Below are 27,633 nucleotides of genomic sequence, written 5' to 3'. Positions count from 1 at the left end.
ACTACGGGAAAACAGCGGCAATGCGAAGATATGAGATAAGTGCAGTTTGAAATTGTTCAACCGGTCGTTACATTTGGTAATTAGTAGGTAGAAAGTAAAAAAGTTAGAATGCCAAAGTGCCGTGAAGATTCTAACCACTTTTCCATACATCTCTGTTGCACTCATTCACCAGTGTCATATAAAAAAGTATATCTGTCCCGCTCTAATATCCCCAATCGAGAGCTGATTCAGGGTTGCATTTTCTGTTTTTAAACAGCTGATGCAGGGTTGCATTTTTTGATTCCTACATTTAAAATTTTTTAATTCTTATTTTACTTTTTATATATTTACATAAAATTTATTATAATTTAGACAAATAAAAATATATTTGATTTAAAAAAATAAATAATATCTGAAAAAGGATTTATCAAAGAAAAACATTATTGAAACCTGAAAATAAAAGACAAGTATAATACAAAATAAAGGTTATTAATACTTGAATATAAATAATAATTACATTGAATTTGTAATATCTAATAGGAAAAGAAAGATTAATTGATTAAAATAAATTATATTAAATATAAATAGAAAGCAAAGATTAATTAAATAAAATCTGAAAATAAAGATTAAATATTCTTATTAAAAATAATAATAACTAACAGACATTTGTTTTCACATATTATATTAGATAGTGCAGGTCAATTTAAACGCATAAAATACATGCATATGTGTGTACTTATTTTTGCGTATTTTATTGGACTGCGCGGTTCAAGGTACACAGACTATTTTTCACATACTTACTTACTTAACAATTGATATTTGCTGCTATCTGCTATTTCCAATTCATTCTGATTTCTATAAAAACAAATGAAGTAGTTATTTGCAAATTATTTTTAAAAAAATCACATAAAATTCACTTACTTACTTTCTTGTTGTATGCGTACGAATGACATGCGTCTTTCAATCGTTTTTTTATTACCCTTTATGGGATTTTCTATTGGCACTATTGACAATTATGTTCTCTCCTTCGCAGTCATTCAAATAAATCAAGAAATGAAAGACAAAACAAAAAATAACCCGAAAATGTACGTTGGTTTTAGTGCATAGAGAAAAAATGTGTACTTGTATTGAAATGTTTGAGAAAAGTGGTTAGCCGTGGTTGGCAGGGTATGCGTAGGGTAGCGTCGATAATCGTTGCGCTGATTAACTCCTCAGAGAAGATAACATAGGCATATATCTGTGTGTACTTATCTGATTCAAGTGAAATATGTGGTGCTGCGAAGCAACTGTAACCTCATACATACTTACATATGGATGTATATATGGTATTTAGAAGCTATCATGAAGAGTAAAACAAGTTCTTATTAGTTCATAGTCACACTGTTATATATATATATTTGCTCGTTTGATAAAAGTTTCATAAATACATAATAATAGGTATCCTATTTAGTACCCCCTTACGTTTACGCTTACTGCTTATAGATTTATGTAAGCGGGATTATTTTTAGGTTAATAATCAAATGAATTTCCTACAATTAAACTAAATATATCAACAATAATTATTGAAATGATATTTAAAGTGAAATCTGAATACGTATTTATAATTTCTTATATTCTACAAAATCGCCTTATTTTAGAGATTAGTGGAAAATTATCTTGCGTTTTGTGTTGGGAATTTATAATAAAATCACAAGAACCAAAAACAATAGGTTCTAATTTATAACTGTAAAAGTGCTAAAACGCTGAACCGTAAAAGAAGCAATCAATTGCAAATTTATGTGAATAATTTAACGTGGTTGACATACAATAATAGTATTGTGTATATTCACATATGTATGTATAATTATATTATATATTTTCTAAGAGGCATCAAAGTAGACAACTATAAATAATTAAATACGGTTTTCTTCGGCACAATTTTGGTTTAATTCTTCCATTGGTAAGCCTTCTTTATGTGTGACAAAAGTTTGCTTTGCATTATTATATGTCTGATGGACATCAGTAACTTTTTCTATTTCGATATACTCATCCTCTTCGCCTGCTATGATTTTATCATTAACCGGGAATATTTCCCTTTTAACTTCAGTCAGATGGGACGCAGAGTTATCGACTTCTTTAAGAAACGAAAATTTGTTCTCACATTTTTCTTTATTTTTAGATTCAAGCAGTTGCCGCTTCTCATGGCTCAGTAAATGATGCTCAAGTTCCGTTCGGAAAAAAAACTTTTCGCTACATAGATTACAGTCGTAGGGCCTGCTCTGCAATCCATGCTCATGCATGTGGGATAGCAAACCACTTGGAGCAGTAAACACAGCAGAGCATATATAGCAATTAAAGCCTCGCTCTTCACAACCAGCAAATGTGTGTTCGACTAAATGTTCTTGGAGTTTTTGGGTGCATGGTAGAATCAATTTGCAGATATTACAACGACTTTCAACCTTCATTGTGCTTTGGCAAGCTTCGGAAATAGGTTCATAAGGAACATTACGTAATCTTTGGCCCTGAAAATGAGAGCCAAGTTTGTGTTTTCGGCAGCATTTGTCACAAACTTTTGCTTCTCCGTTAATCGGGTTGGGAATAGACTCTAAGCAAAGAGCACATACACTTTCTGGGACGTTCGAAGATTTAGTATGGAACCTAAAAATAAAATATTATTACAATTTATATTTCAAAATTATTTATCTGTTTCATTACTGAGCATGCAAACTGATTTCAAAATCAGAGTGAAGCGATTGTCGGCAGCAGATACATTGCATGGGAAGCTGACTCTCAATGTTGTGCTCACTAAGATGTGCTTTAAATGCTGCAACATCGTCCAATGGTTTGCTGCAGTGAGAACATTTTCCGGATTGACCAACCTTGGAATGTTGCAATTTGTGTTCCGCCAATATAGCTGGCGAGGGGAAAATTTCATCGCAAATGAGACATTTGTGTTTACCGGTAGAATTATGACAAGTTCTCATGTGATGTTCCAACTCAGTGCGTGACTTAAAATTTCCTGAACAATAAGCGCAGCGCAGACTAACACCTGTTTTTATGTTATGAACGATTTTACGATGCGAATTAACTTCTCCTTCTGATCGGAAATCATTACGTTCGCAAATATCACAGCTATACCCCTTTGAAGAGTTCGAAGAAATGGGAGTTGGAATTATTGACTCTACGGGTGATCGTATTCGGTTTGAATCTGTTTGAGATTTTAAATGTTGTTGTTTTGTTCTGTTATAATAGTTTTCCACAGTTTTTGGTTTCTCCATTCTACGATGTGCATACATCTCTATCAATGTCCGGCTTGTGTCAAAATACCGTCCACTGAGCCCATACATGAGATCGGGATGTTTCACGGTGTCTGTATCCACTTGCAAAGCATTATAAAACTTGCCATTGGTCAATGTTGTCGCAGCCTCATGGGGACCAGGGAAAATTCTTTTATTAAGATGTGCCGCAAAAGCAATATTGTAGTCAAGAATGCTTGTATTGTTATTTTGTGAAGAAATATTCATTAGTGGCGCTTTGTTTATTAAGGAATTCATATAAGGAGAGTTCATTTGACTCGGCATATTTGAAGATGTTGATACTTCTTCGTATGTTCCGTTCGAAGACAATGCTTCTCGATTATTGTCTGTATGATGATTTTGCATATGTCGATCTAAAAGAAATTCGACATGAAATGTTTCCGGACATGAAGGGCACTGGAATTGACGAGCATGTGCAGCTAAGTGAAAATGCATCTCTAATTCATTTGAACAAATAGTGCGGCAAAACATGCATTGAAGGGAATTAGGTGTCGGTCTATTAAGACCAGGATGATGTGATTTGACGTGCGTACTAAACTCATTTTCAGATCGAAATATTTCCATACAGGCTGAGCAACGGAATATTTTAGTTTCAATGGAATGTGTACAAGCAAAATGCATCTGAATTGCCATTTTTGACTCAAATAGTTCGGAGCACACAGAACACTTGAACATAGGGATTGCGTGCTGCTCAAACATATGATCTTGAAGTTCCTCCGGTTTTGAATGAGATTTGTCACACTTGTTGCCCGCACAAATATATTCAGAACTTGTTATTAAATAATGTGAAATCACATGCCGTTCGTGTTCTGATTGTTCTTGTAAAGCCAAACCACAATGATGACATATAAGGTTTACGTCTTGCGTTATATGAGTTTTTAAGTGGTTTCGAAATGTATCAAAATCTGGTAATCCAGCATTACATTGATTGCAAAAAAACATATCTGGCTGGAGAGACTCTTCTGGCATTTGGAGCGCAGTTGAAGAACGTCGATTATTTTGACTAAGATCAGTGGGCTCATCCTCTTGTTTTTCAGCATGGACGTTTGCTGAAGGTAAAAGTGGCTCTAGCTTTATATTACTCTCATTTACCGTGATGCCTTCCCTTTCAACTGTTTTGTCACTTACCAAACGAGGACTAAAAGTACCACATGCAGCCAAACGATTGAAATGTTCAAAATATGAATTGGGACTGGCCAATCGATCAACATGTGCGAGGCGTATATGTTGAAATAAAGCTGGAAGGTTTCCAAACTCTCTAGTGCAATATTCACAACTCAGCTGGAACGGGTTTATTTCCGAAATAGCGTTACTTATAGCAAGCTGTGGAGCCGGTTTCTTTACGGAAAATAAATCATTGCTATGATTCGAGCTAATATGTTCATTGAACTGCTCAATAGAAATAAACTTGGACTTGGAGCAATAATTACACGTCAGCAGATTAACTGTGCTGGGTCGTTTCGGATGGTCCATTCGATTGGTTTTACTAATGCCAGTAATTAATGATGCGCCATAGCTCCTTTTTGGTAAACTTCCACCACTTGATACCGATCCACTTGATCGAGGACTGTAATTAAGAGCTTGAGGGTTTCTCCCTGCCGATAAAATGGCTGCTTGTTTCTTGTGGTTTTGCATATGCGAAGTTAATGCTGCAGCTGTATTATAGCCACGATTGCATACCGTGCATTGGAATGGTTTCTGATTATCGTGGGTTTTCATATGAATTTTTAGATGATCACTAAAATTAAAAGTTTTAATAATTAGAATCTTATCGGCAGTTCAACATTTATATAAATAAAGTTAAAATTTCATAGGTTGAAAGCTAGACCATTTCAACTACGAAAATTCTTCACTACATCTTTATTACCTTCGAGAGAAAGCTGCCTCGCAGTGTGGACAACGGTATCGTCGATCCCCAGTATGCAGCTTGGTGTGCCGATCTCTAGACCTTTTATGTTTGAAAAGTCTAGCGCAATATTCACATTTGAAAGGTAGATGTTCGGCATGACTCTAAAAAAATATATATCCAATAAAACATTTGTTTAACTATGCATTGCTAAAATATATGTTAGCAAATTATATATAGTAGCGTGTAACTAATTAACAACGATATTTGAAAAAATATTTGTACTTCATTACTTTTTACCTGCAATGTAAGTTTTAAAATATAGTCATATACATACACATATGTATACACATAGACTACACTACATGTATACATGTAGACAATTGAAACTGTACTATTATTTACAATTTGCATCATATTATAACTTGTAGTCATCAAAACCGGTGGGAATTTCCCATTCTGAATTCGAATTGAACAAAGGCGTATCTGGATAAGTAAAATATGCCAATATTATAAAAAGTAATTATAAATATTTATAGGCTAATGAAATATAAATAAGACAAGGAGATATTTTCGTTATAGGAAATAATTACTGAGCTTAAAAAGAGATACCCAAAGTTTTTATCAAAGAAATTTACAGAATTAAAAAAAAAATTAACGGTATCATGATATATGGGCGATCTTTGTGTTACACCTGTGGCCACGCACAATAAACGATTCAAAGTTTTAAAGTGTTGCGCATATTGTCAACACTTTATAGCGATACTTTTTGCGATTTAAATTTTTTATTTAGAATTAAGTTAGTGACATGCTATTTATCAAAAATATTAAAAATTAAAAACAAAACTCATTCAGGGCTTAGACTAAGTAATTTGAAAGTTAGTGTGCTTTAGAAAATGAGCTCGAAATATAAGGGACTGACATTAGATGAAAAAATCATGTTATCCATTTTTTTAATTTTATTTATACTATAAATGAAATTAATGTTTTTCTTTATTTTATCATTTAAATAAGAAAGTTGGTCGGGTATTACTTTAAAAATAATAAAATCTGCCGCTTTTTCACGTACGTCCATTTGTATTACTCAAGCACAAAATTTTGTAACACATCTAAGCATGTATTTAGTAAAAGTTGTAATATTTATTTTGTGAGCCAAATGGTAGAAAATTGGTAATTCTGACAGATAAAAATGAAATTTTAATGTATGCTTTATACTAATACTTTAGTATGCATCTAAAACTAAACGAAACTAAGTTTAAATACACCACAGAAACACATACATACTTATGAAAATTTCGTATGTACATGGTGAATCATAGTTTCAGCCGTTTTAGCGGCATTTTTGCTTTGAACAGTGATGGTACCAGCCGACGTTGACGCTGACACTGAGAACGCCTTACGAACTCGTAAAATGAGCCAATTTGTATGCAGATTCATAACGCATATTGCACCATATGAACAAGTTATCGTGTTGGTTATGGTTTTTTAAACTGCTCACCAAATCATCAAGCCATGAACATAAATACAAAAAATATCGTAAGACAAATGGTAGTAGCAACGGAGGTGCTGTCGGCTAGTCAAGACAAACAAGTAACTGATGAAGTATATCAAAACTTGACAGTGCAAAAATTTACAAATGATAAGAATCTCGCACACTTTATTGCTGTCGTTTCAGGATAACTGTGTGTGTTTTTGCGGTTGAACCCAATTTCTATTTTATACCATTGACAATGCTGTTGGTAACATCGAAACGAGTTTATACAGAAGCTGAGATGATCGCTTAATAATAGTATGTTTGCTTGGAATCGAGATGCATATAGGGTTATATACTAGTATATTATTATATATATATATTATATTAGTATACATATTATATATATAAAAGATGAAGATAACAAGACGAGTAGAAATTCGCGAGACTGTCTGTATGTTCGACCGTCCGTCCATGCGTGCAAGCTTTAAAAATTATGAGACCTTGATGGAAATCGATGAAATCGGATAATAAAGTCAACTTCTCACTTAAGCCTAAATGCGCTAGAGGCATTTAATTTAACCCCCGAGGTGCTATGAGAGGATTTTGAACAAGCCGGTGTCAATATCGTAAAATGGGCGTGGTCTGTCGATTTTTAGGTAAAATCACATATCTCAGGACCCGCTAGACCGATTTCTAACAAATATGGTATGTGGCAGTCCTCTGACACTTTAATGTTACAATCGGAATACAGCAACGCCTACTTTCCTTAGAATACAGTTTTAAATTCCATCTGATTCTTTCCATTCGAGTGTACAAATGAAAAGCAATTATTATAACAGGATAAAACTTTGAAGGAATAATGATTTTACAGTTAACCACTTTATAACCAAAAATTGTCCAAATCCAACTATAACTGTTCAAGCCCCTAGGTACTGAACTGCCTATACTTGTAGTTGACTTTTTACCGAAAATATTGGTCAATGTGTTAGACACATAACTGAAATTCAGAGAGAATCCTTTCCAGATAGTAGCACGTCTGTGTACTACATGTGGGTTGGGTGGGACTTCATGGATAATGCATTATAATTACTATAATGCTATATATAATAAATGCGTTCGATTTTCTTGCTTACTTACTATACAAAATTTCTGACCTGAACTAATTATTTTGATATTGTTTTTATACTCTCGCAACATGTTGCACGGGAGTTTTGTTCACCTAACGGTTATTTATAATAGCGAAAACTAATTGAGATAGGCATAAATTCAAATATATATATATAAACTAAGGAATCTGGCCACGCGTTGTTATTTATGTAAAAAGGCGGAAACGTTTTTGTAGGTATAAGAATAGGAAAGGATTGTACTCAAAATTAATGAAATTCTGGAGAATGCAGTTATTACTTGGTTTTTACAAAAGAGAGCATTCGGTCAGCCCATATCAGGACCTCAGCTATGTGAAAAAGCATTGGCTTTTAATCAAAAACTTGGTGGTAATAATTCTTTCAAAGCGAGCTGTGGAGGGTTAGCAAAATTCAAATCTAGACACGGCATTCAAGAACTGGAGATTCAAGGAGAGAAACTTTCTGCTAACGTTGCATCAGCCGACTCTTTTGTAGACGAGTTAAAAGAATTTCTAGATGAAAAAGAATACGATTTAGATTTTGTATACAATGCAGATGAAACAGGTCTTAATTGGAAGGCTCTACCAAGCAGATCGTTAGCATCACGTCGTGAAAATAGTAAGGAMAGAGTTACAGTTATGGTGTGCACAGACGCTAATGGAACACATCGATTGCCACTGCTACTTATTGGTAAATCAAAAAATCCGGGCTGTTTCAAAAATGTTAAAATCCCCTTAACTTACGCTAACCAAAAAATAGCATGGATGAACACAGATATTTTTCTTACTTGGTATGAAAATACGTTTATTCCTGAAGTGAAGAAATTTCAAAAGGACGTGGGGAAAGATTGCGGAGTATTGTTGTTGTTAGATAATGCGCCAACGCAACCTTCCGCTGAAATACTAAATCGAGAAAATGGGAAGTTCACAGTTAAGTTTTTACCCCCTAACGTAACATCGATATTGCAACCAATGGACCAAAGTATCATTGAAACTTTAAAACGCTTATACAGAAAGCAACCATTGCGTCGTCTTTTGACAATAGAGGACAGTGAAATAGAAACGACGTTAAATTTTTTTAAGGAAACAAATTTAAAAGATTGTTGTTATATGCTGGTAGAAGCGTGGAACTCTGTGGAATTGCAAACATTAAAAAGGGCTTGGAATAAATTATTAAAATTAACTCTATCTAATTCCTCGATTTAACCGCATGACGATTTTAAAGAAATAACAGAAGCAATGGAAATTCTTAGCATTGGTGAAGGGTGCGATGTAGAAAATATTAAGGAATGGAAATAATGAAGACCCTGGATTCCAAATATTAAATGATAAAGAAATCATTGAGGATTTGAACAATAACGAGAGAGAAGATGAAAAAGAGACTGAAACTGGGGATGTATGTTAAGTACCATCTCACGCAGAAGCTTTTGAAGCTCTTGATATTGCTTTTAAATGGTTTGAAAGACAGGATGTATCGGATCCCATACAGTTGCTACAACTGAAACGCATCAGGGACTTGGCCGCAATGAAACGATGCGATTCTTTACGTAAAAGACCAATAACAAGTTATTTCCAACCAAAATTTTAAATTACATAGGCATTATGTACTACATTATTTATTGTTAGAGCTCGGTTTTTATTAATTGTAATGTAATTTAAAAATTGTTTGATTTGCTTTGAAATCGATTATCCGGATTTTCGATTATTAGGAATAGCCCTGGTTTTATTTGATTTGGATAATCGGGATTCTACTGTACTTAATAAACATGAACAATGCGTATGGTTAATAGCACGTTCATTTAAAAAAGCTTTCACTGTATTCTTTATTTATGAATGGTTTTAACTATCCTATCTTCTAAGTTGGTTCGAACTGGACACAGTGTGCTAAATTTTACTAAAATTGGTTCAGTAGCTTAGGATTCCTTTACGGAAAAACAACGTTGCACGTACTTTTTATATATAAATATGATCAGGATGACGGGATAAGTTTAATTCCGAGTAAATGTCTATCCGATTATTTGCTAACTTTAGTAATGTTTCAAACTTCGTATATGTGTGCCTTGGCACCTAAATGAGACTCATGGGCGTAATTTGAAGACTACCACGCCCACAAAGTGCCAGTGTCGTAATTAAGCTTCACAGTATGACATAAAACTCTTATTTAGTACAAAAAGTAGTCGTGACCCCTCCCCTTAATGTGTTTAATATACATATCTCATAAACCAAATAAGTTAAATCGACCAAATTCGATCAGGTCGAATACTGGGTAGTCGAAAAAATCTTTATTGTATTTTGTCAGACATCGCGACATAAAAGCAGCTCCTTTTCGTGCTATAATCGACGAAGAGGTCAGCGCAGATTGTTGGATCTCCCTTTTTATGGATTGGGCATAGCACATTTGAATTCCAATCGTTGGACATGTTTTCGTTCGACCATATTTTACAAAGAAGCTGATGCATGCTCCTTATAAGTTCTTCGCCGCCGTGTTTGAATAGCTCAGCCGACTATCCATCGGCCCCCGCCGCTTTGTTGTTCTTCAGACGAGTAATTGCTATTCGAACTGGTTCATGGTCGTGCAATGGAACGTCTGCTCCATTGTCATCGATTGGGGAATCGGGTTCACCTTTTCCTGGCGTTTTGTGTTCACTGCCAATCATTCATTGGAGAAGTGTATCTCCTTTGGGGGTTCTACAAGAGAATGCACCGGTCTTGAAATCTTCTTTCTCTTTATTTCTACAAATGCATCTCCCTTTCCTCTTCAACTCTCGGGATAGATACCCCATCCCGCACGGGTTGTGCTCGATCGCAACGTTGCGAGGTAGGCAGTCGGTTTCCTCTCCTTTGCGACACGGCACTCCTCGACGCTCCAGCTGTTCTGTCGCATTTTTCGAAAACCAATGGTTTCGGTTGCAGCTGTACGTTAGGAGTTTGAAATGCCGTCCCACAGTTCCCTTATACCGAGTTGTTGACGAGTGCTCTCAGTAGCAAATCGTTCGGCTGTCTGTTGTGATTGCAGCTTCTCGACGTCGAACCTTCCTTGTGGAAGGACCAAGTCGATGTTAGGACCTCGAAGCTTACGCACGTCTAGAACACTAGCGACGTGTCAATCCGGAGACATCCAGGTAGATTGATGTATATTCTTGTGCTGGAATCTAGTACCACAGATAACCATATTTCGGGCGCCGGCGAAGTCGATCAGCCTCCACCCATTTGGTAACGTTTCGTCGTGGAGGCTGAATTTACCGACCGTAGCGCCAAAGATACCTTCTTCGCCTACCATGGTGTTAAAGTCGCCAAGCACGATTTTGACATCGTGGCGGGGGCAGCTCTATTGAAGAACCTCGCTTTGATGCGGATTGTGGCTAGACGTTCATTCATCGGAGTGAATGATAGTACTCGGCGACGGAGACTCCTTCCCACGACGAATCCCACACCAAAATTGCGCTTCTTTATATGGCCACTGTAGTAAATACCACAAGGACCTTCTTGTCTCTGTCCTTGTCCCGTGAGTGGAGTGAAGTCGTGAGCTGCTTAAGTCATATGTAAAATAATCGTTTCTGGCCACTCTCAAGTGAATGGAGATCCTCTGATCTTCCTCACTTGCGTGACCTTCTGCACATGACTTCGAATAGCAATTATCCGACTGAAGAGCAACAAAGCGGCGGGGGCCGATGGATTACCGGCCGAGCTATTCAATCACGGCGGCGAAGAACTTATAAGGAGCATGCATCAGCTTCTTTGTAAAATATGGCTGGTTGGTTCAATCTGCTGCTGGAGAAATAATTCGAGCTGCAGAACTTGCTGGCGTATGCTGCGATGCGCCGTTAGTTCTGCTTTCTCCAGACTGGACAAGGAAGCAAAGCACATTGGTCTGGCAGTGAATGAGCGCAAGACGAAATATCTCCTGTCATCAAACAAACGATCGTCGCACTCACGACTTGGCCCTCATGTCACTGATTACAGTCATAACTTTGAAGTCGTAGATAATTTCGTCTATCTGGGAACCACCACAAACAATGTCAGCCTGGAAATCCAATACAGGTTAACTCTTGCCAACAGTGCTACTTCGGACTGAGTAGGCAATTGAGAAGCAAAGTCCTCTCTCAACGAACAAAAACTATAAGTCATTCATAATTCCCGTCCTGCTATATGGTGCAGAGGCTTGGACGATGACAACAACTGATAAGTCGACGTTGCGAGTTTTCGAGAGAAAAGTTCTGCAAAAGATTTATGGTCCTTTGCGCGTTGGCCACGGCGAATATCGCATTCGATGGAACGATGAGCTGTATGATGTATATGATAACATTGACATAGTTCAGTGAATTAAAAGACAGCGGCTTAGCTGGCTAGGTCATGTTGTCTGAATGGTCGAAAATACTCCAGTTCTGAAAGTATTCGACGCTGTACCCGCCGGGGGAAGCAGAGGAAGAGGAAGACCTCCACTCCGTTGGAAGGACCAAGTAGAGGAGGACCTCGCTTCGCTTGGAATATTCAATTGGTGCCACGTAGAGAAAAGAAGAAACGACTGGCGCGCTGTTGTTAAATCGGCTATAATCGAGTAAGCGGTGTCTACACCAATAAAGAAGAAGAAGAACAGATTAAGTTTTAGTATCCTCCAAAGTACCATGAATAGTCATTATCTTTTATCATAGAAATTGTTATTATCATTAATGGTTTTTTAAATTTGCATAGAAATTTGTTTAAAAAAATTATTGCTTCTATACGATACATTGAAATATTTCCAAAAAGTTTATATTTGAGTAAAATACAGGATCGTCAATATTTCTCAATATTAATTTTTATCAATTAAGGATACTTTGTTTGTTTACCAATTTACATCCACAATGGAAGCAAATATTCAAATACAATTAGCAACAGTCGTACGGGATTTACCAAAAATACATTTCTTTAATCAAAATATTTTTATATTTTTATTGCATACGTTAAGCAGGTTTAGGAAATAACATACCATATTGCCATAATTAATAAGAAATTTATTCCTAATCTTCCACTCATCTTATACATAACTAAATGGATATAAACATATAGTATAAATAAATCCAAATGAACAAAAATTAAAAGATTTAATTTCTCTTATGCTATGAAATGTATTATCACCCCTTTCTTACTGAGTCTCACCTGTTCGTGTTTTTTTAAATAACCAAGCCGCGGAAATGATTTTTCACAGAATTGACATTGATAAGACCCATCAACGTTGCTTCCCTTAATGCCATCTCCTGTCAACTTATCAAACTTTGTCTCGACTCTTTCGATTTTTCTCAGTTTTGTAACAAGCTTCGCAGTGTGATACTCTCCATGGTGGTAAAGGTGCTGCCGGTGAAGGCGCACTTGTCGTTTGTGTTGAATATTCGAATTACCATTGCTTTCTTCAAGTTTAGTTGTGTTAAGCGTCTTCGCAGAACTGTTTTCTGTTGGTTTGGCATCTTCATTACCCTCCATTTCGTTTCCGTCAATATTAACTCGTTTACCTTGATTTTCGTTTTGATTAACACTCCCGTCGGAACGCTGCTGCGGAAAGTATGGAATGGTTTGTAGATGAGCAAGATGTGGTGTTATGTGTTCATGATTTTGTAATGAATTTGGTGTTAAGGTACCATCCGACACAGACGGTGAATAGTTTGAGGATGTTTGCGTTGAATATATATCTGCAAATAAAAAATATCAAACATTTCGTTATCAAATTTACAAAAATGTATATATTTTTTGTGAATATTAACATTATTCAGTTCGTATTACACTCCACTTAATAAATAAAACGGGTGGTGACGGGATACGACAACAGGACATGACATGATATAAATAATATAATAGTTCATTTACCTATTACTTGTAACACCCAAAATTAATCGAGATATAATATTATATAATATGTACATACATATCAAGATGACGAGGCGAGGAATTTAAGCCTATTGTTTGTCTGTTTATTTTTCTATGGAAGCGATACCTTGAGTAAAAATTGATATATCTTGATAAACTTGGTGCCATTATTCCTTGGAACTTTAGAACATTGAGAATGTTAGTATTACCTGTGAGCGAAATCGGATCATCGCCTCCTCCTCTATACAGTGATATACCTTAGTCGCAAATCATGAATTTACAACAGATTTTTAGACAAAACCGGGTGGGTTTACTTATATCGTATTCTCAAACTCAATTATATTATTTTTGTACGTGGCCATACGATAACGACATCAATAATAAGTAAGAAACGGCTATGTTCGGATGAATCCAAAATTTTTACTATTAAATCAAATTAAAGCTAGGGAAATACCTTAAGGTGTAAAACGTTAACCAGAGGATCGGAATCCTAGCGAATGTATATATGTGTGAATACATAAATATATAATATATAAAGTGTGATCCATTTCGAGGTTTTCAAAGTTTTTAAAGAAAAAAACACAGAAACTTCAATTTAATGAGGAATGTTTATTATCATTCGAAAGAACATTCTTTGGCATTTATTTTTTGAAGAGTATTGTTTTCAAATGTTGGCCGCGGCCACGGCTCTGATGGTTCATTAGTAAAGTCCAATTTTCGATTCGTTCGAAAAATTCGGACTGGTGAATGACACGCGTGATGTTTTGCTCCAAGGCCTGAATCGAAGCGGGATTGTCCGCATAGACTTAATACTCTAAATGTCCCCACAGTAAAAAGACTCACAGTGTGTGTTCCTGTTGAAACCAAATATCGGCGAGATAACGAGCATCAATTTCAGGTATCAAATAGAAGAAATATGGACCGATGAACCCACCGGCCCACAAACTACTCAACCGCTGTTTTTTCAGGAGGAAGTGGGAGCTCATGAATATCTTCAGGTTGCTCTATGCCCCATTCGCAGCAATTTTGCTTGTTAAAATACGCATTGAGTCAGATATGGGCCTTATCGTTGAACAAAATTTGTCTCGAAAACGTCGAACCTTCTTGAAAGCGATGTCGCTTGGGAAGTTCGCGCGGCTTCAGTTCTTGAACATGCTGTATTTTGTACGCTTTCAATTTATGACCCCAACGTAAAATGCGTCAAAACGTGCCATAGCTCAGTTACAGTTTCTGCGAATGGCGGAATAAATGCTGGGTCTCAAGATGGTGTGGCGACCGACATGACCGTTTATGTTGACCATAAGTTGATCGAAGCGTAGGAACGTGATAGAACGTGAGTTTTAATAATACAGTTAAATGCTTTATATAACTTGTTCAGGCGAAAGACTTTCCATTATGAAATTACAAACACTAATGAACAAACATAACATAACTCTAGCCGGTATATATGTATATATATATATATATATATATATATATATATGCAAAACTCATACACCTACCAACATATTCGACATAATGTTTGTTGGAAAAACTAAAATCGTCTATTCATATGTCGAATGTAAGACTTGGGGTGGTATCGACCCGATTTTATTTATTTTTACCAATATTACTTACTATTAACATGCCACAAACTCATTAATTGAGATTCATTAAGGTACCTCATATAATAAGTCTCATATAATAAGTCAACCGGAAAAAGTGGACGTAGCCCCGTCCACCAATAAGTGTAATGTACATATATCCTAAACCAATGTAGCTTCTAACAACAGCGCTGCAGTCGCTTCTTCTTTTCGCTACGTGGCGCCAATTGGATATTCCAAGCGAAGCGAGGTCCTTCTCCACTGGGTCCTTCGCACTTTTAATTCTTATAATTCAATGAACAATGTCAATGTCGTCGTGTATCTCACACAGCTCTGCGTTAAATAGAATGCGATATTCGTCGTGGCCGACGTGAATCAATATCATCGGCATACGCCAGCAGCTTACACTCTTATAAAAGATTGATTTTTGTTCAAGCTCAGTTTACACAGCCGTAATAATTTTGCGGGGTTTCAAATTCAGATATAGCAGGACCTTTCCGAGCTGTAGAAAGCAGTTTGGAAATCGACGAAAATGTGGTATGTGTCGTTTCTCCTTTCACGGTTTTTTTCCAAGATTTTGCGCATGGTGAATATCTGGTTGGATGTTGATTTGCCATGTCTAAAGCCCCATTGATAAGGTCCAACCAGTTTGTTGACGGTGGGCTTTAATCTTTCACACAATATGCTCGATAGAAACTTATACGCGATGTTGAGGAGGCTTATCCCTCGGTAGTTTGTGCAGATTGTGGGGTCTCTCTTTTGGTGGATTAGGCAGAGCACACTTAAATCCCAACTCTTGGCCATTGCTTTCGTCCGACCATATTTTACAAGAAGCTGATGCATGCTCCTTATCAGTTCTTCGCCGCCATGTTTGAATAGCTCAGCCGGCAATTCATCGACCCCCTCCACTTTGTTGCTAATCGAATTTCTTCATGGTCGGGCAATGGAACATCTGCTCCTTCGTCATCGACTGGGGAATCGGATCACCTTCTCCTGGTGTTGTACTTCACTCCCATTCAGCAGGATAGAAAAGTGTTCCCTTCATAATATCTCCGATCTTGAAACCTTCTGTTAGCCACCGCATCCTTTTGTAGAATTTTCGAGCATTACCTGTGTCGGCCAGCTGTTCAAGCTCTTCATACTCACTTATTTCGGTCTCTTACATTTTCTGTCTGAAACGCACATGTTGTGGTCGTTCGTAACGTTGCTAGGTAGGCAGTCTGTTTTCTCTAAGCTGCGACACCGCACTCATCGTCGTACCAGCAGTTCTTTTGCATTTTACGAAAACCAATGGTTTCGGTTGCAGCTATACGCAAAAAGTTTGAAATGCCATCTCACAATTCCGTATACTGAATCTCAGAGAGCATTAGTGTATACCAAATAGAAGATCATGCAGCTTCTTAACGTCGAACCTTCCTTGTGTTTGTTGAGGTGCGTTTTTTACTGCACAGAGGCGGGGGCGAATATTGTCTGCAACAAGGCAGTGGTCCGGGACGATGTATTGACCTCCCTCGGAGCGCACGCACATCTAAAACACTGGGGACGTGCCTTCCGTCTATCACAACATGATCGATCTGGTTAGTATTTTCCGATCCGGTGAGGAAAGTTCTCTGATCGCTATTCACTTGGGTGGCCAAAAACTATTATTTTACATATGGCTCAAGCCGCTCACGACTTCCGGTCTTTGACCAAGTATCCTCTGGTTAGCCTAACATCCGCTTGGAGAGCTAAAGAAAGAGGCGAAACATTCCCTCCACTAGGTTGTGCGCTAGGTTTGGGACCCGCCACGTATAAAACAGTACCAACGCAAGCCACTATAGCTACAATAACCACATTCGTCTATCATAAGTTTTATAAGAACTCCTACTGATAGTGTGAAAATGGTTGAAATTGAATTATAATCCTGCTCACATCCCGTATAACGGATATACATAAAATTTTATCACCGAGATAGTATGAGAGGACTTTAAAGGAGCCAGGATCAAATTAGAGGATGGGCGTGGCACCGCCCACTTATAGGTGAAATCACATATCTCAAGACCCCACTATCGATTTCAACCAAAATCAGTTCGTTACATTCACCTTTCATTTTTATGTTACATTGTGAAAATAGGTGAACTCAGAATACAACCACACCTAAATATGTACTTTCTATATCACAATTTAAAATTTCTTTTGATTCTTTAACTTCCCATTATACAAACCCAGAAAAAATAATACAATGAGATACGATTTTGAACGTATATTGCCTTTGAAATATGCCACCTCAAATTGTGCAATTCGCATAAAACCCCTAGGTACCTAATTGACAGACCCCAGTACCTATAATTAACTTTTTACATAAAATATTGATCAATGTGTGAGATATATAATTGTAATTAGGAGAAAATTCTTTCCTGATAATAGAATGTATGTACCTGTATGTCTAAAATGGGTTGAATCAATATATCTTTTAGCACCCTAATATTAATCAATATGTTAGTTATCTCAATAAAATTAACAGAGCGTGTTTTACCCAAAACAGAGTATCTTTTTGCCAAAAAGGCATATCATTAGGTGAGAACTTTGTCTAGCCTATCTTACTAATGTCATAATTTTCGAACACCCGGCTGGCTATAATCAGTATGTGTAGTAATTATATGTGAGGAACCTTGATGAAACCTTGGAAGCATTTTATTAGTCTGTGGTCGTTTAACTGCAAGTATTATTGGCGAAAAAGATCAAATCAGGTCAATACTCCTATAAACCTAATATACGGTAAGATCTTCAAGATTTCGTCGAAATTAACTAAACTTTTAATATTGGATTAAAAATGGCAACAAAGTTAGCGAATTGAATTCAAAACAAAAGATCGGAAGTAATCAAAATGGTATAAGCGTTTTCTTCAATCCTACCAATTGTTTTGCTTACACGTTTTGCCATAGAAAAGTTTTTACATAGCAGAAAAACAGAAAACAAAATGTGTTTATTTTAATGAGTTTTTATAGAAGACATATGGCGTTGACGCTCTAGGCCAAGGCGATTATACAATGTTTTTTTTTTTTTTTTTGGTCCCGATCTAATGTTTCTAACGATTGGGAATCGAGTACAGCTTATATAGCGCTAACTTTGTAGTATATTTATGTGTCAAAAAATTATGTTTTTTAAGAACTAACTAACTTTGTTATATAGTTCAAGAGGACTATACAACATTTGTAAGCGTGGAAATAAGTAAAGCTCAAATATAATGTCTTAATGATGACATATGGGCTTAGGAATATTTCGAGAACTTTAATAGCTTAATCGAGCTAATTGCTTTAAAACCGCATTTAATAACCGAACATCCCACGCGATTAATTGCCAGTATGTACACTCATACTTACATGCATATACGTGGGTGTCACTCACATCCTCATTAACTAACGCTGTATTAATTATTAAGCTTTTGTTAAAAGGCGCTAAAAACACCGGAAATCTAATTTCAACGAATCATGCGGGAGATACATCACGAAATTAATTTAATTAAAATACCGTTATATATAAAGATATACAATACACATACATACATATTGTGCACCCTGATAATATGCTTCGCTATATTTATCACAGATACATTCAATATTGGTAGTTTATGTCAGACTATCTGAGCCTTAAAAATTAATCTAGAAAAGACAATCAAACATTATAAATCCACATATATATATAATATATACACAACAACATACAACCCAAGCAGTTAGATAAATATAAGAGCACTGTATTATAAAATCTTTAGTATGATGGATACACATTATATAGCACACACATACATACATAGCATACATTGTCTACGTATGTACATATGTAGATACATATGTACTTACTTATGGCTGCTCGTTGCGTGAGTTAATATTAAAGATAATTATTGCCTGTGCCGACACTTGAAATACAAATTAGCTGTTAGGATATGTGCTTTCGGCGGTAGCATCTCATCAATACTTTTCTTTATCATTATTTTATCATATGTACATGCTTCTGCTTTTATGAAATAATACGTACGGCTGAAGAGATTATTACTGACATTTAGCAATTCTCTAAAATTTAAGTGATGAAAGTAAATTGTTGGTTTAAGCAAACGGAAATCAATTAATTGGATGGCAACGAATGTTAGAGTCCAGCTGGCTTTCCTATTTGAATTTTTTGAAGTTTCAAAATTTACTTTAATTTGCGAAGCATAGATTTATAACTATTATAATCGAAGAATTCCCGTTACTTATGTATATAATGAACTTTTATTATGTCACGTACCTGTACACCCTGTGACACTAACAAGTTATTTCAAAAATTAACTCCATAAAAAAATGATAAACCCAAAAACATAGACACCAAACTATATTGTCATGAGAGCTAAATACCGACACCATTACAATATTCATATGTATGTATGTACATGATATAATTCGAACATAAATGAAAATCAAAGGGAACGTCAAATGTCATCATAGACTATTGGCACATCCACAAGAACTCGATTATTATATAAATTGTTTTAACTAAATTGAAAATTAAGAAGAAAGACACAATAATTCCTATTCTAACAACACTCAAGTGATGTTGGACTCAGTTTATCAAGAGTTGAGAAAATGTTTCAAAGTCATTCCTGAAGTTATGTAAAGCGTAACTTTATACAGCCTTGCACGTCTGACATTTTATTATTTTAAGTTTTATACTCTTGCAACCTGTTGCTATAGAGTACTATACTTTTACTCACCTAACGGATGTAAGAAAGAAAAAAAGTTGAAAAAGTGACAGTTGTTAACTCGATTATAATCCGTCCGTCCATCCGTCCGTGCAAGCTGTAACTTGAGTATGAAAATTGCACGACTGGCGTGGCACCGCCCAGTTTTTCCCTAGACCCGATTGAGCGATTTCAACTAAATTTAGTACGTAGCATTCTCCCATTTCTATACCACAGGGTTAAATTGGACGAATTCGGACTACAACTACACTTCCCACACACACAATATAAAATTCAATTTGATTCTTTCACTTTATAATACACAAATGGAACAAAATTTTGCAGTAATCCATTCCCTTAGAATATGCCACCTTATGACCAAAGTTGTCTAAATCAAACCAAAACCGTTCAATACCATTTCCGAAATGAACATACATAGTAGTAATTGGGAAATCGCTTTATTCGATAACTCTTACCTACACATTTTATTTCCATGATATTTACATTGCTGAAATAGGTTTCTTCAATGATGATACCGATTTTAGTTCAGCTCGTCGCAAACAATTGCGCTTGTTATCAAGTAACTACGAATAATTATGTAGCTATGTAAATATTTTTATTTCTATTCTAATTTTTCTTTTCTTAATTTTGGATTGACAAATTTCTTTTGTGTTTTGCTTAATCTACCAATGTTTCACATGTATGAATAATGTATTTTAAGTTTTAATGCTCAGTAAAATGCAATATGAATATACAATTTGTATGCGTATCTGAAATTTTATAGTTTTCAACATTTTTAAACACGGTTTTTCGAAGTAAATATACTTCTTTATTTCATATTATACGGTTTCCAGATGACATGGAACGTATCCCCCATTTTACTATAGGAAACGCCTCTTTTKTTACACGGTTTTCTGAGGAACGTATCTACCGTGTAAAAAAAGAGTTGGGTGTATATGTAAAATTACCAATCATCTGGTTGACAATTGACATCGTAAGGTATTTGACTTTGATTCCTGCAATTTGCAAGAATATAAAATGTTCGGTTGCAGCCATTCTTACTTGTTGTGCTTTAAAATATATTTCTCTTAAAACATTTGCTGGACTAACTGCATCCATTTTTGGGATAGTATGTTCAAGAATATATATACATTTACTTATTTTTGCCAATGGAAATAAAGTTAAACAAAAGTTTCCAAATTCTCATATTAGCTTTATAATATCTTACTAATTTAGCGATACTTTCAGAATTAGGCAAGCTGTGGTGTTAATATTTGGTTTACTTATCTCGAATAGATACTTACTAATATATTCAAAACGGCAGAGTTAATAAAGTGAAATATGTAATTTGGAATTGTTGTGTTATTGTTGGACTGTAACGAGTTTTGATTTTTTATTTAAATTTGCTAAATTTTGTAATGTGTCACTGAAAGTGAAATTCGATGTTTTAAAATGATTAAACACAATAAAAATATCTAGAAAATTGAAACTTGCTACTGCCCTCTTTAAAAAACTCAAGGAATGCAACATTCCTTATTCATTTATGCCAACCTTTGCTAGCGTTGGTATTTTAAAATAATTTTATAAATTCAGGGTAAAATATTTTAAGTTAAACAAGTCAGAAAGGGAAATTTCAGAGAAAAGTATACTAAAAATATCTTCAAACGAGATATACCCCAGCGGGATATGGTAGACATTGGTAAGCGAGCAAAGTAAACGGTGCAGCATGATTGTATCGTTTACTCCGACCGATGAAAATTAACACGGTGATGTCCTACGAAAAGTAACAGATCACCCCTTTCCCTTACCATAGGGACGAAGATTTGGAGCCAAAGTTAACGGAGAATACCAAGGCCAATAGTTGAATAGAAAAAATTGATTTTGTTTTATTTATAAAAATACTTGTATGAAATTCGTTAGGAAAATAAGTATTTATACTTAAAAAGGAATTGTTTTCTTTTGATTTTGTGGCTGAGTCTCTTTTCGTTTTTTTTTCCAAGCAACGAGACTTAAAGAAAGGGCCTTTGGCGAGTCTAACGCTTTTTGAGTTTGGTGAACACATTCGATTCGGTGAACCTTTCTACTTTTACACATTCTTCAAAAAAATATGAATCCGTATGTAATCATAAATTTCCATCGATGATAAAAACACAAAAAAATTACCAAATAGTAACTGATTAAAGTGTTTCACTTTTTCATTTTTAATTAGTCTTCTCATATGCCTTTTCGAAAATATTAATATTATTTCTTTATTTAAAGCTTAAACAGAAAATTAAACACAATTTTGAATTAAAATAGCAGTTCAGTTAAACACAACCAACTTTCTGCAAATTTTCTTCCCTACGTGAACTAAGTTTCATTACGATATCTGAATTTTTATTCAAGTTACAGCTTGCACAGACGTATGGACGAACGGACATATGGACAACCGGATTTCAACTGGGTATATATAGGTAAACAAAACAAATAACATGTTACAAAAATATCAAAATTCACAATGGATTTTTTGCTTTACTTAAGGTTGACTGTATTATTATGTAAATAATCTTCTTATCCAGTGGCGGATTTGCAAGCAGGCTGAAGCCTAGGGAGGTTTTAAAAAATATTATACACACACCAAATACGAGATTCGAAAATTTGACAAAAATTCAAATCATTATCCAGTAATAGTAAAAAAAAGTCGTTTATCGATCTATATGGCCTTTTACATCAGATTTAATAATTACGGGGAGTAGCGTTTGCGGTGGTACTGGCCGGCCGAGGCCGAGGGAGTGTTCCTATAAATAGTGGGGGGGTGCGATAAGGCCATGTGAGTTAAGGTCATGATGGCATTAACTCACATGTGAATGGGAGATTAAGCTATATTATTTTGAAAAAACGATATGGTTTTATCTCGCTTTTGAATTTGAGATAAAGCCATCATGGTTTTTTATATTTTGCAATTTATGAAAGATTAGTAAAGTGTTACCCTTTTACAAGATAACAAAAATGGGAAATCCTCACCCTGTTTTGACAAGAAGTGCAATTGGCAATGTATTGTTTTATTAGAAGTCACCCTGTGTTGATAAAAAGTGCATTTGACAATGACGTTATTATTTAATGTCATATTTTTATTGCCGTCCACGTGTTTTCAATTTCGCGAAATTCTTAACAAAATGGAAAATGTGAACACAGTTTTTGAGTACACCATTATAGCAGGGTTTAGAAAAAATAGTAAACTTTTGTATATTGACAAGGAAGAACAAATCTATAAATATAAATATACAAGTAGAAATATTAAATACTATTATTGTTACAATAAGAACTGTAAAGTTGGTGTTGCAGTTGATTTCAACAACCTCCTGATTCATTGTCGTAAAATTAAAAACTCAAGTTCAGTCCAGGATCATGAAAAACAAAATATATTGTTTGATAAATTGAAAATAACAAATGCGATCAAAAATGAGGTCAAGCCTTGGTCGAAGAAGAATTGATATGTTTACAAATGAAGAAGTTCAAAAACAATTCGCCATGTCTAGATTTGATCCAAAAGAAAAATTTTACATAGACATAATTATAGAGAAAGACTTTCACACGCTTTATTTATTTCACCGACTATTTCTAATGCTATAACCAAAATGAGTGGCTCGGAAGGAAGATGTCACTTTTAGTAGTGTACCATTTTCTAAACAGTTTAAACAATTGCTCATAATACACTTCATTCACGCAGATCACGTAAGTCTATCATTATATGTGTTGTAAACATTATTTATAAAATAATGGCGGTTCTGTGATTACTCTCCTCGCGTCCCGCCGCGCATGGCCTTACCGCATGGCCTTATCGCACCCCCCTTAAATAGTGTGTCGGAGGCCGCCGTTCTACAATCGAGGTACTTATATTTAAATGGAAACGATGAAGTATATTCGTACATTTTCAAACTGATCCTTCCTCAGAAATAATAAAATTGCTAAGTATTTGTAATAGTAGAAAATTACTGCAACCAAATACGAGGTACAATGGATTATAACTGGCTCAGTAATCAGTCGATGAATATTATACGACTTGCATCACAAAAGTCTGATGTCATAACATTGCCAGCTGACTTTTTCGTCTTTTCACGCTTGAGAACCGGTTCATCATGTGCAATCCATCAAAATGACAATCGATTTGAACTCCAATGTTGAGCCATATTTCATAAAACGACGCAGAATTCGCTTTTATTACGATTAAAGAGCACTCAAAAACTAATCAGAATCAGAAAATCGTTGTTTTGTTAGATTATGAAATTGCGAGGCACCCACTTTGAACGGAGTTTTCACTTCTTTAGGGCGATTATCCTCGGTGCTCATTTCGCCTCTATCCGACTCAGCATTTCTTTTTCTAAGGTGGGCATCCTCGGTGCTCATTTCGCCTCTTTCCAACTTAGCATTTCTTTTTCAATGGTGTGTCAACAGTGTTTTCTCCCAAAAAGAAATGCTTTATTAACAGGGGAAATGCTTTATGATCCATTTTATTGTATACTAACATACGTTTCTTCACAAAAATGCTCTATCTCATTAACTAATAGTTATAATCTAACTAATAAAAATCATATATATGGTAGTAGTAGTATTATCTATGCATATATCAGCAGCGGGAACGCGTGAACAGGTCCTTTAGTATTCAAAAAAATAAGGTGACATTTGAATTTAAACTGCGCGCGTGTAAGGATTTGGAGAACTATTTTTTTTTAGGTTGGTCGTACTGTCAGTCACATTTATGTCAAATTTCATGTCAAAATATTCATTACTATTTGAGATACGTGTCGTTTTGTGAGCTGCTAAAAGTGAGTTTTTCGTTTTTTGCGATGTCGAAATTTGTTGAGCAAAGAATTTGCATTAAATGATCATTTCGCCAAAAACTTAACCTATATCTTTCCGCAACCACCGTATTCCCCTGATCTGGCGCCGTGCGACTTCTGGCTGTTCACCACGCTTAAAAGACCGCTCCGGGCACACCGTTTTTATAAGATATTCAAGCCGCAGCGAAGACGGAACTGAAGGCCATCCCGGGAAGTGACTACAACCAGTGTTTCGAAGATTGGAAAATCCGTTGGCATAATGTACTACATCTAATGGGGATTACTTTGAAGGGGATGAAAATGATTTGGAAGAATAAATAAAGAATTTTCAAAATAAATACAATGTCACCTTTTTTTTTGAGCACAGAATATACCCAAAGTAGTAAAGAACATACGTATGTTGAATGAGAAAGTGGGATCTATATTGAACAGGGATGCAAACTAGACTTGCATCTCATGTTTATTTCAAAAACAAGAGCAAAGTCATGTTAGATGATTGCCTTTTAAAATTTTTGGATTGTAATGATTTTATTATAATTTTAGAAATATTCCATAGATTTTATGAATAATTTCATATCATAAATCAATAGTGGGTAGAGTAAACGTTTATTTTCGATAGAAAATTCAAATGTTAATTTAACCGCAACAAAACATTAAACTATGTAAGCAAAGTATGTAATAAAATATTATTTTTTCTTGTCTTATTATACTTATCAACATCTCTTTTTCAGATATTGGGTATTAAAATTTAAAATCAAATATCTGATCGAAAGATACTCGTAATTATGTACAAAAAGCAAAACTTTTAATTCAATATTGTTTTGTTTTTTAATTACAAACTTTTGGAATTGGAGAGACAGAGGAGCAATCAACATTTCAATTCAATTACATTTGAAATTTCATTAAGAGCAAATGTAATTGAAATGATTGGATCTAAAGTATCAAAGCTTAGAGGCGGCAAAAAGCAGTCATTACTTATAAATGTAGTATAAAAAGTATTTGGCATTCTAATCATGAAATTTAGAAATACATATGAATGTTTATTAATGATACAGGGAAAAAATTATCCTTGAAGGGCATAGTTTTAGATTAAGTATGAAAACATCAAATGTAAACAATATTTTTTTAATTAAAAAAAAGATGCTGAAAAGATGCTACTCTAGTTTTGATTAAAAATAATTTAGAGAATTTTAGAGGGTTCTGAAGATCTATGAAAGTGTTCATTTCTCCCTCACCTTGAAATACAATTTTAGAGCGAGTTTATCAATAGTTGAACAATACTGAAATTATTAAATTTTTGGTTCTATTCTGGTTATATTTTATATTTCCATAAAATATGTACGTTACTTGTTGACAAACATTAAATTTTGTTTTCTAACATAATTAAATGTTGGCTAACATACATTAAATTCTTATGAAACAAATGCATTTTTAAATCATTTTCAATAAAGCTAATTTTTCAAACATTTTGTAAACTTTAAAGTCTTAACATTTTTCCAGGCTAAAAACAGAAAACTATCCATAAAGTACAAATTCGCAACCACTCTATGTGCTAACTACCTAACTAAAAAATACATGCGAAATCGTAAGAAAAGAATACATATCAAAAATTGTGCCTTCTCGAGAATCAGACATCCTCGCTTGTCCTAGTGGCGGCATATTCAGATTTTCACTGTATCTTAGTAGATCTAAATCAAACATTTATGTACATATATTTACATACAAAATTTTGGTTTTTTTCTGAAAGCTTACCCGAAGTTCCAATTTCCTTTGTAGCCTGTATCTTTTCAATTAAATTTTCAAGCCTCGAACTTGGCCCTCGATAGAGCATCTTTACAGCCATTATATTAGAGTCATATGTTCACTATTTTTAATGTTTTACTGTTATATGTAGGTACATAAGTATATTCACTTACATATATTTTAAAATTTAATAAAATTGTATATGTAACTGTGATTCTTACAACTTGAGTTAAATTTATCAATATTTACACTTATTTTTATCAAACAACTTAATTACGCGAACGCCGAAGCCAGACAGAAATCATGATTATCACTGTTTTAAACAAATGATGTTAGGTGTTAAGTTGGACTTTAACTATTTCTATATGGCGATTTCATATCCACATGTAACGTCCTCAAAGGGTTAATTGAGCAATCAACATGACACTCGCTCTAAGATTAAGAATTTCTAAAATAAATAAGTGATGCGTAAAACAGTTTTAATTTGTACGCTTGGTATGAGTAAACGCTACTAGAAAATATAAACCTTAAACAAGAACCAGAACTGGCACTAAAACACAACTGTTAAACACGACCGTTCGCCAACAACTGATGAGTTTGGTGGCGTTGTAGCTTAGCCACTGCTGGTGGCGCAATGGGATTGGGAGCAAAAATACACTGATGACAAACACCTATGTATGTTATCTTCCCAGTAGAGAAACTAAAAGGAGAAACCAATGCTTGTTGATACTCACAGCGCTAATGGGCCCGACGAGAACCTGATTTCACAAACACAGCGGCATCATACAGGTTCAGTTTGTTGTTCGTCAGCCAAGACGCGTTAGCGAACACGATTTGCTGTCGTATATAGAGGGTGAACGAATACAGACAGGATGTAAGGGCGGTGATTTTATTATTCGAAACTGTTAAATGGCGCTAGCGCCCACACATATTTTCTGCTATCGTCGGCAGTCGACAGAAGCGTTTTTATAATTTACTACGATACGATACTTCGTGCCGTCACGGTGTTGGTTCTTGTACTGAAATCAACGATGTTATTGGTGTGTTCATTCGTGTATATTCACATTTGTTTTCAAAGCCATGTATTGTTTATTAGTGCAGAAAAGAGATGGCAATGTAAATACCCAATTGTAGAGTAAATCGTACGGAGCATATTCATTTACCTCTGCATATGTATGTTAACTGTAATAAGTTCACTTATTTAAAATAGTTATATACACATACTATTTGTC

The 27,633-nt window shown here is 35.0% G+C and overlaps 1 protein-coding gene across 1 annotated transcript; it reads right to left on the bottom strand.

The window, feature by feature from the left end:
* Positions 1–1,606: 1,606 nt before the first annotated feature.
* Positions 1,607–26,501, bottom strand: LOC108971478 (zinc finger protein 423 homolog). The gene is made up of 5 exons (XM_018937573.1): positions 26,411–26,501; positions 12,858–13,384; positions 5,143–5,285; positions 2,674–5,013; positions 1,607–2,616 (listed from the first exon to the last, which is right to left on the bottom strand). Exons 1-5 carry the CDS (start codon positions 26,499–26,501, stop codon positions 1,872–1,874), a joined length of 3,846 nt encoding a protein of 1,281 aa, XP_018793118.1. The 3' UTR covers positions 1,607–1,871.
* Positions 26,502–27,633: the final 1,132 nt, after the last annotated feature.

Source organism: Bactrocera latifrons, unplaced genomic scaffold (assembly GCF_001853355.1).
Source record: "Bactrocera latifrons isolate USDA-ARS-PBARC rearing strain unplaced genomic scaffold, ASM185335v1 scaffold_345, whole genome shotgun sequence".
NCBI lineage: Eukaryota > Metazoa > Arthropoda > Insecta > Diptera > Tephritidae > Bactrocera > Bactrocera latifrons.
Note: the sequence above shows the minus strand (reverse complement) of the source record. Positions and strands in the feature narration are given on the sequence as shown.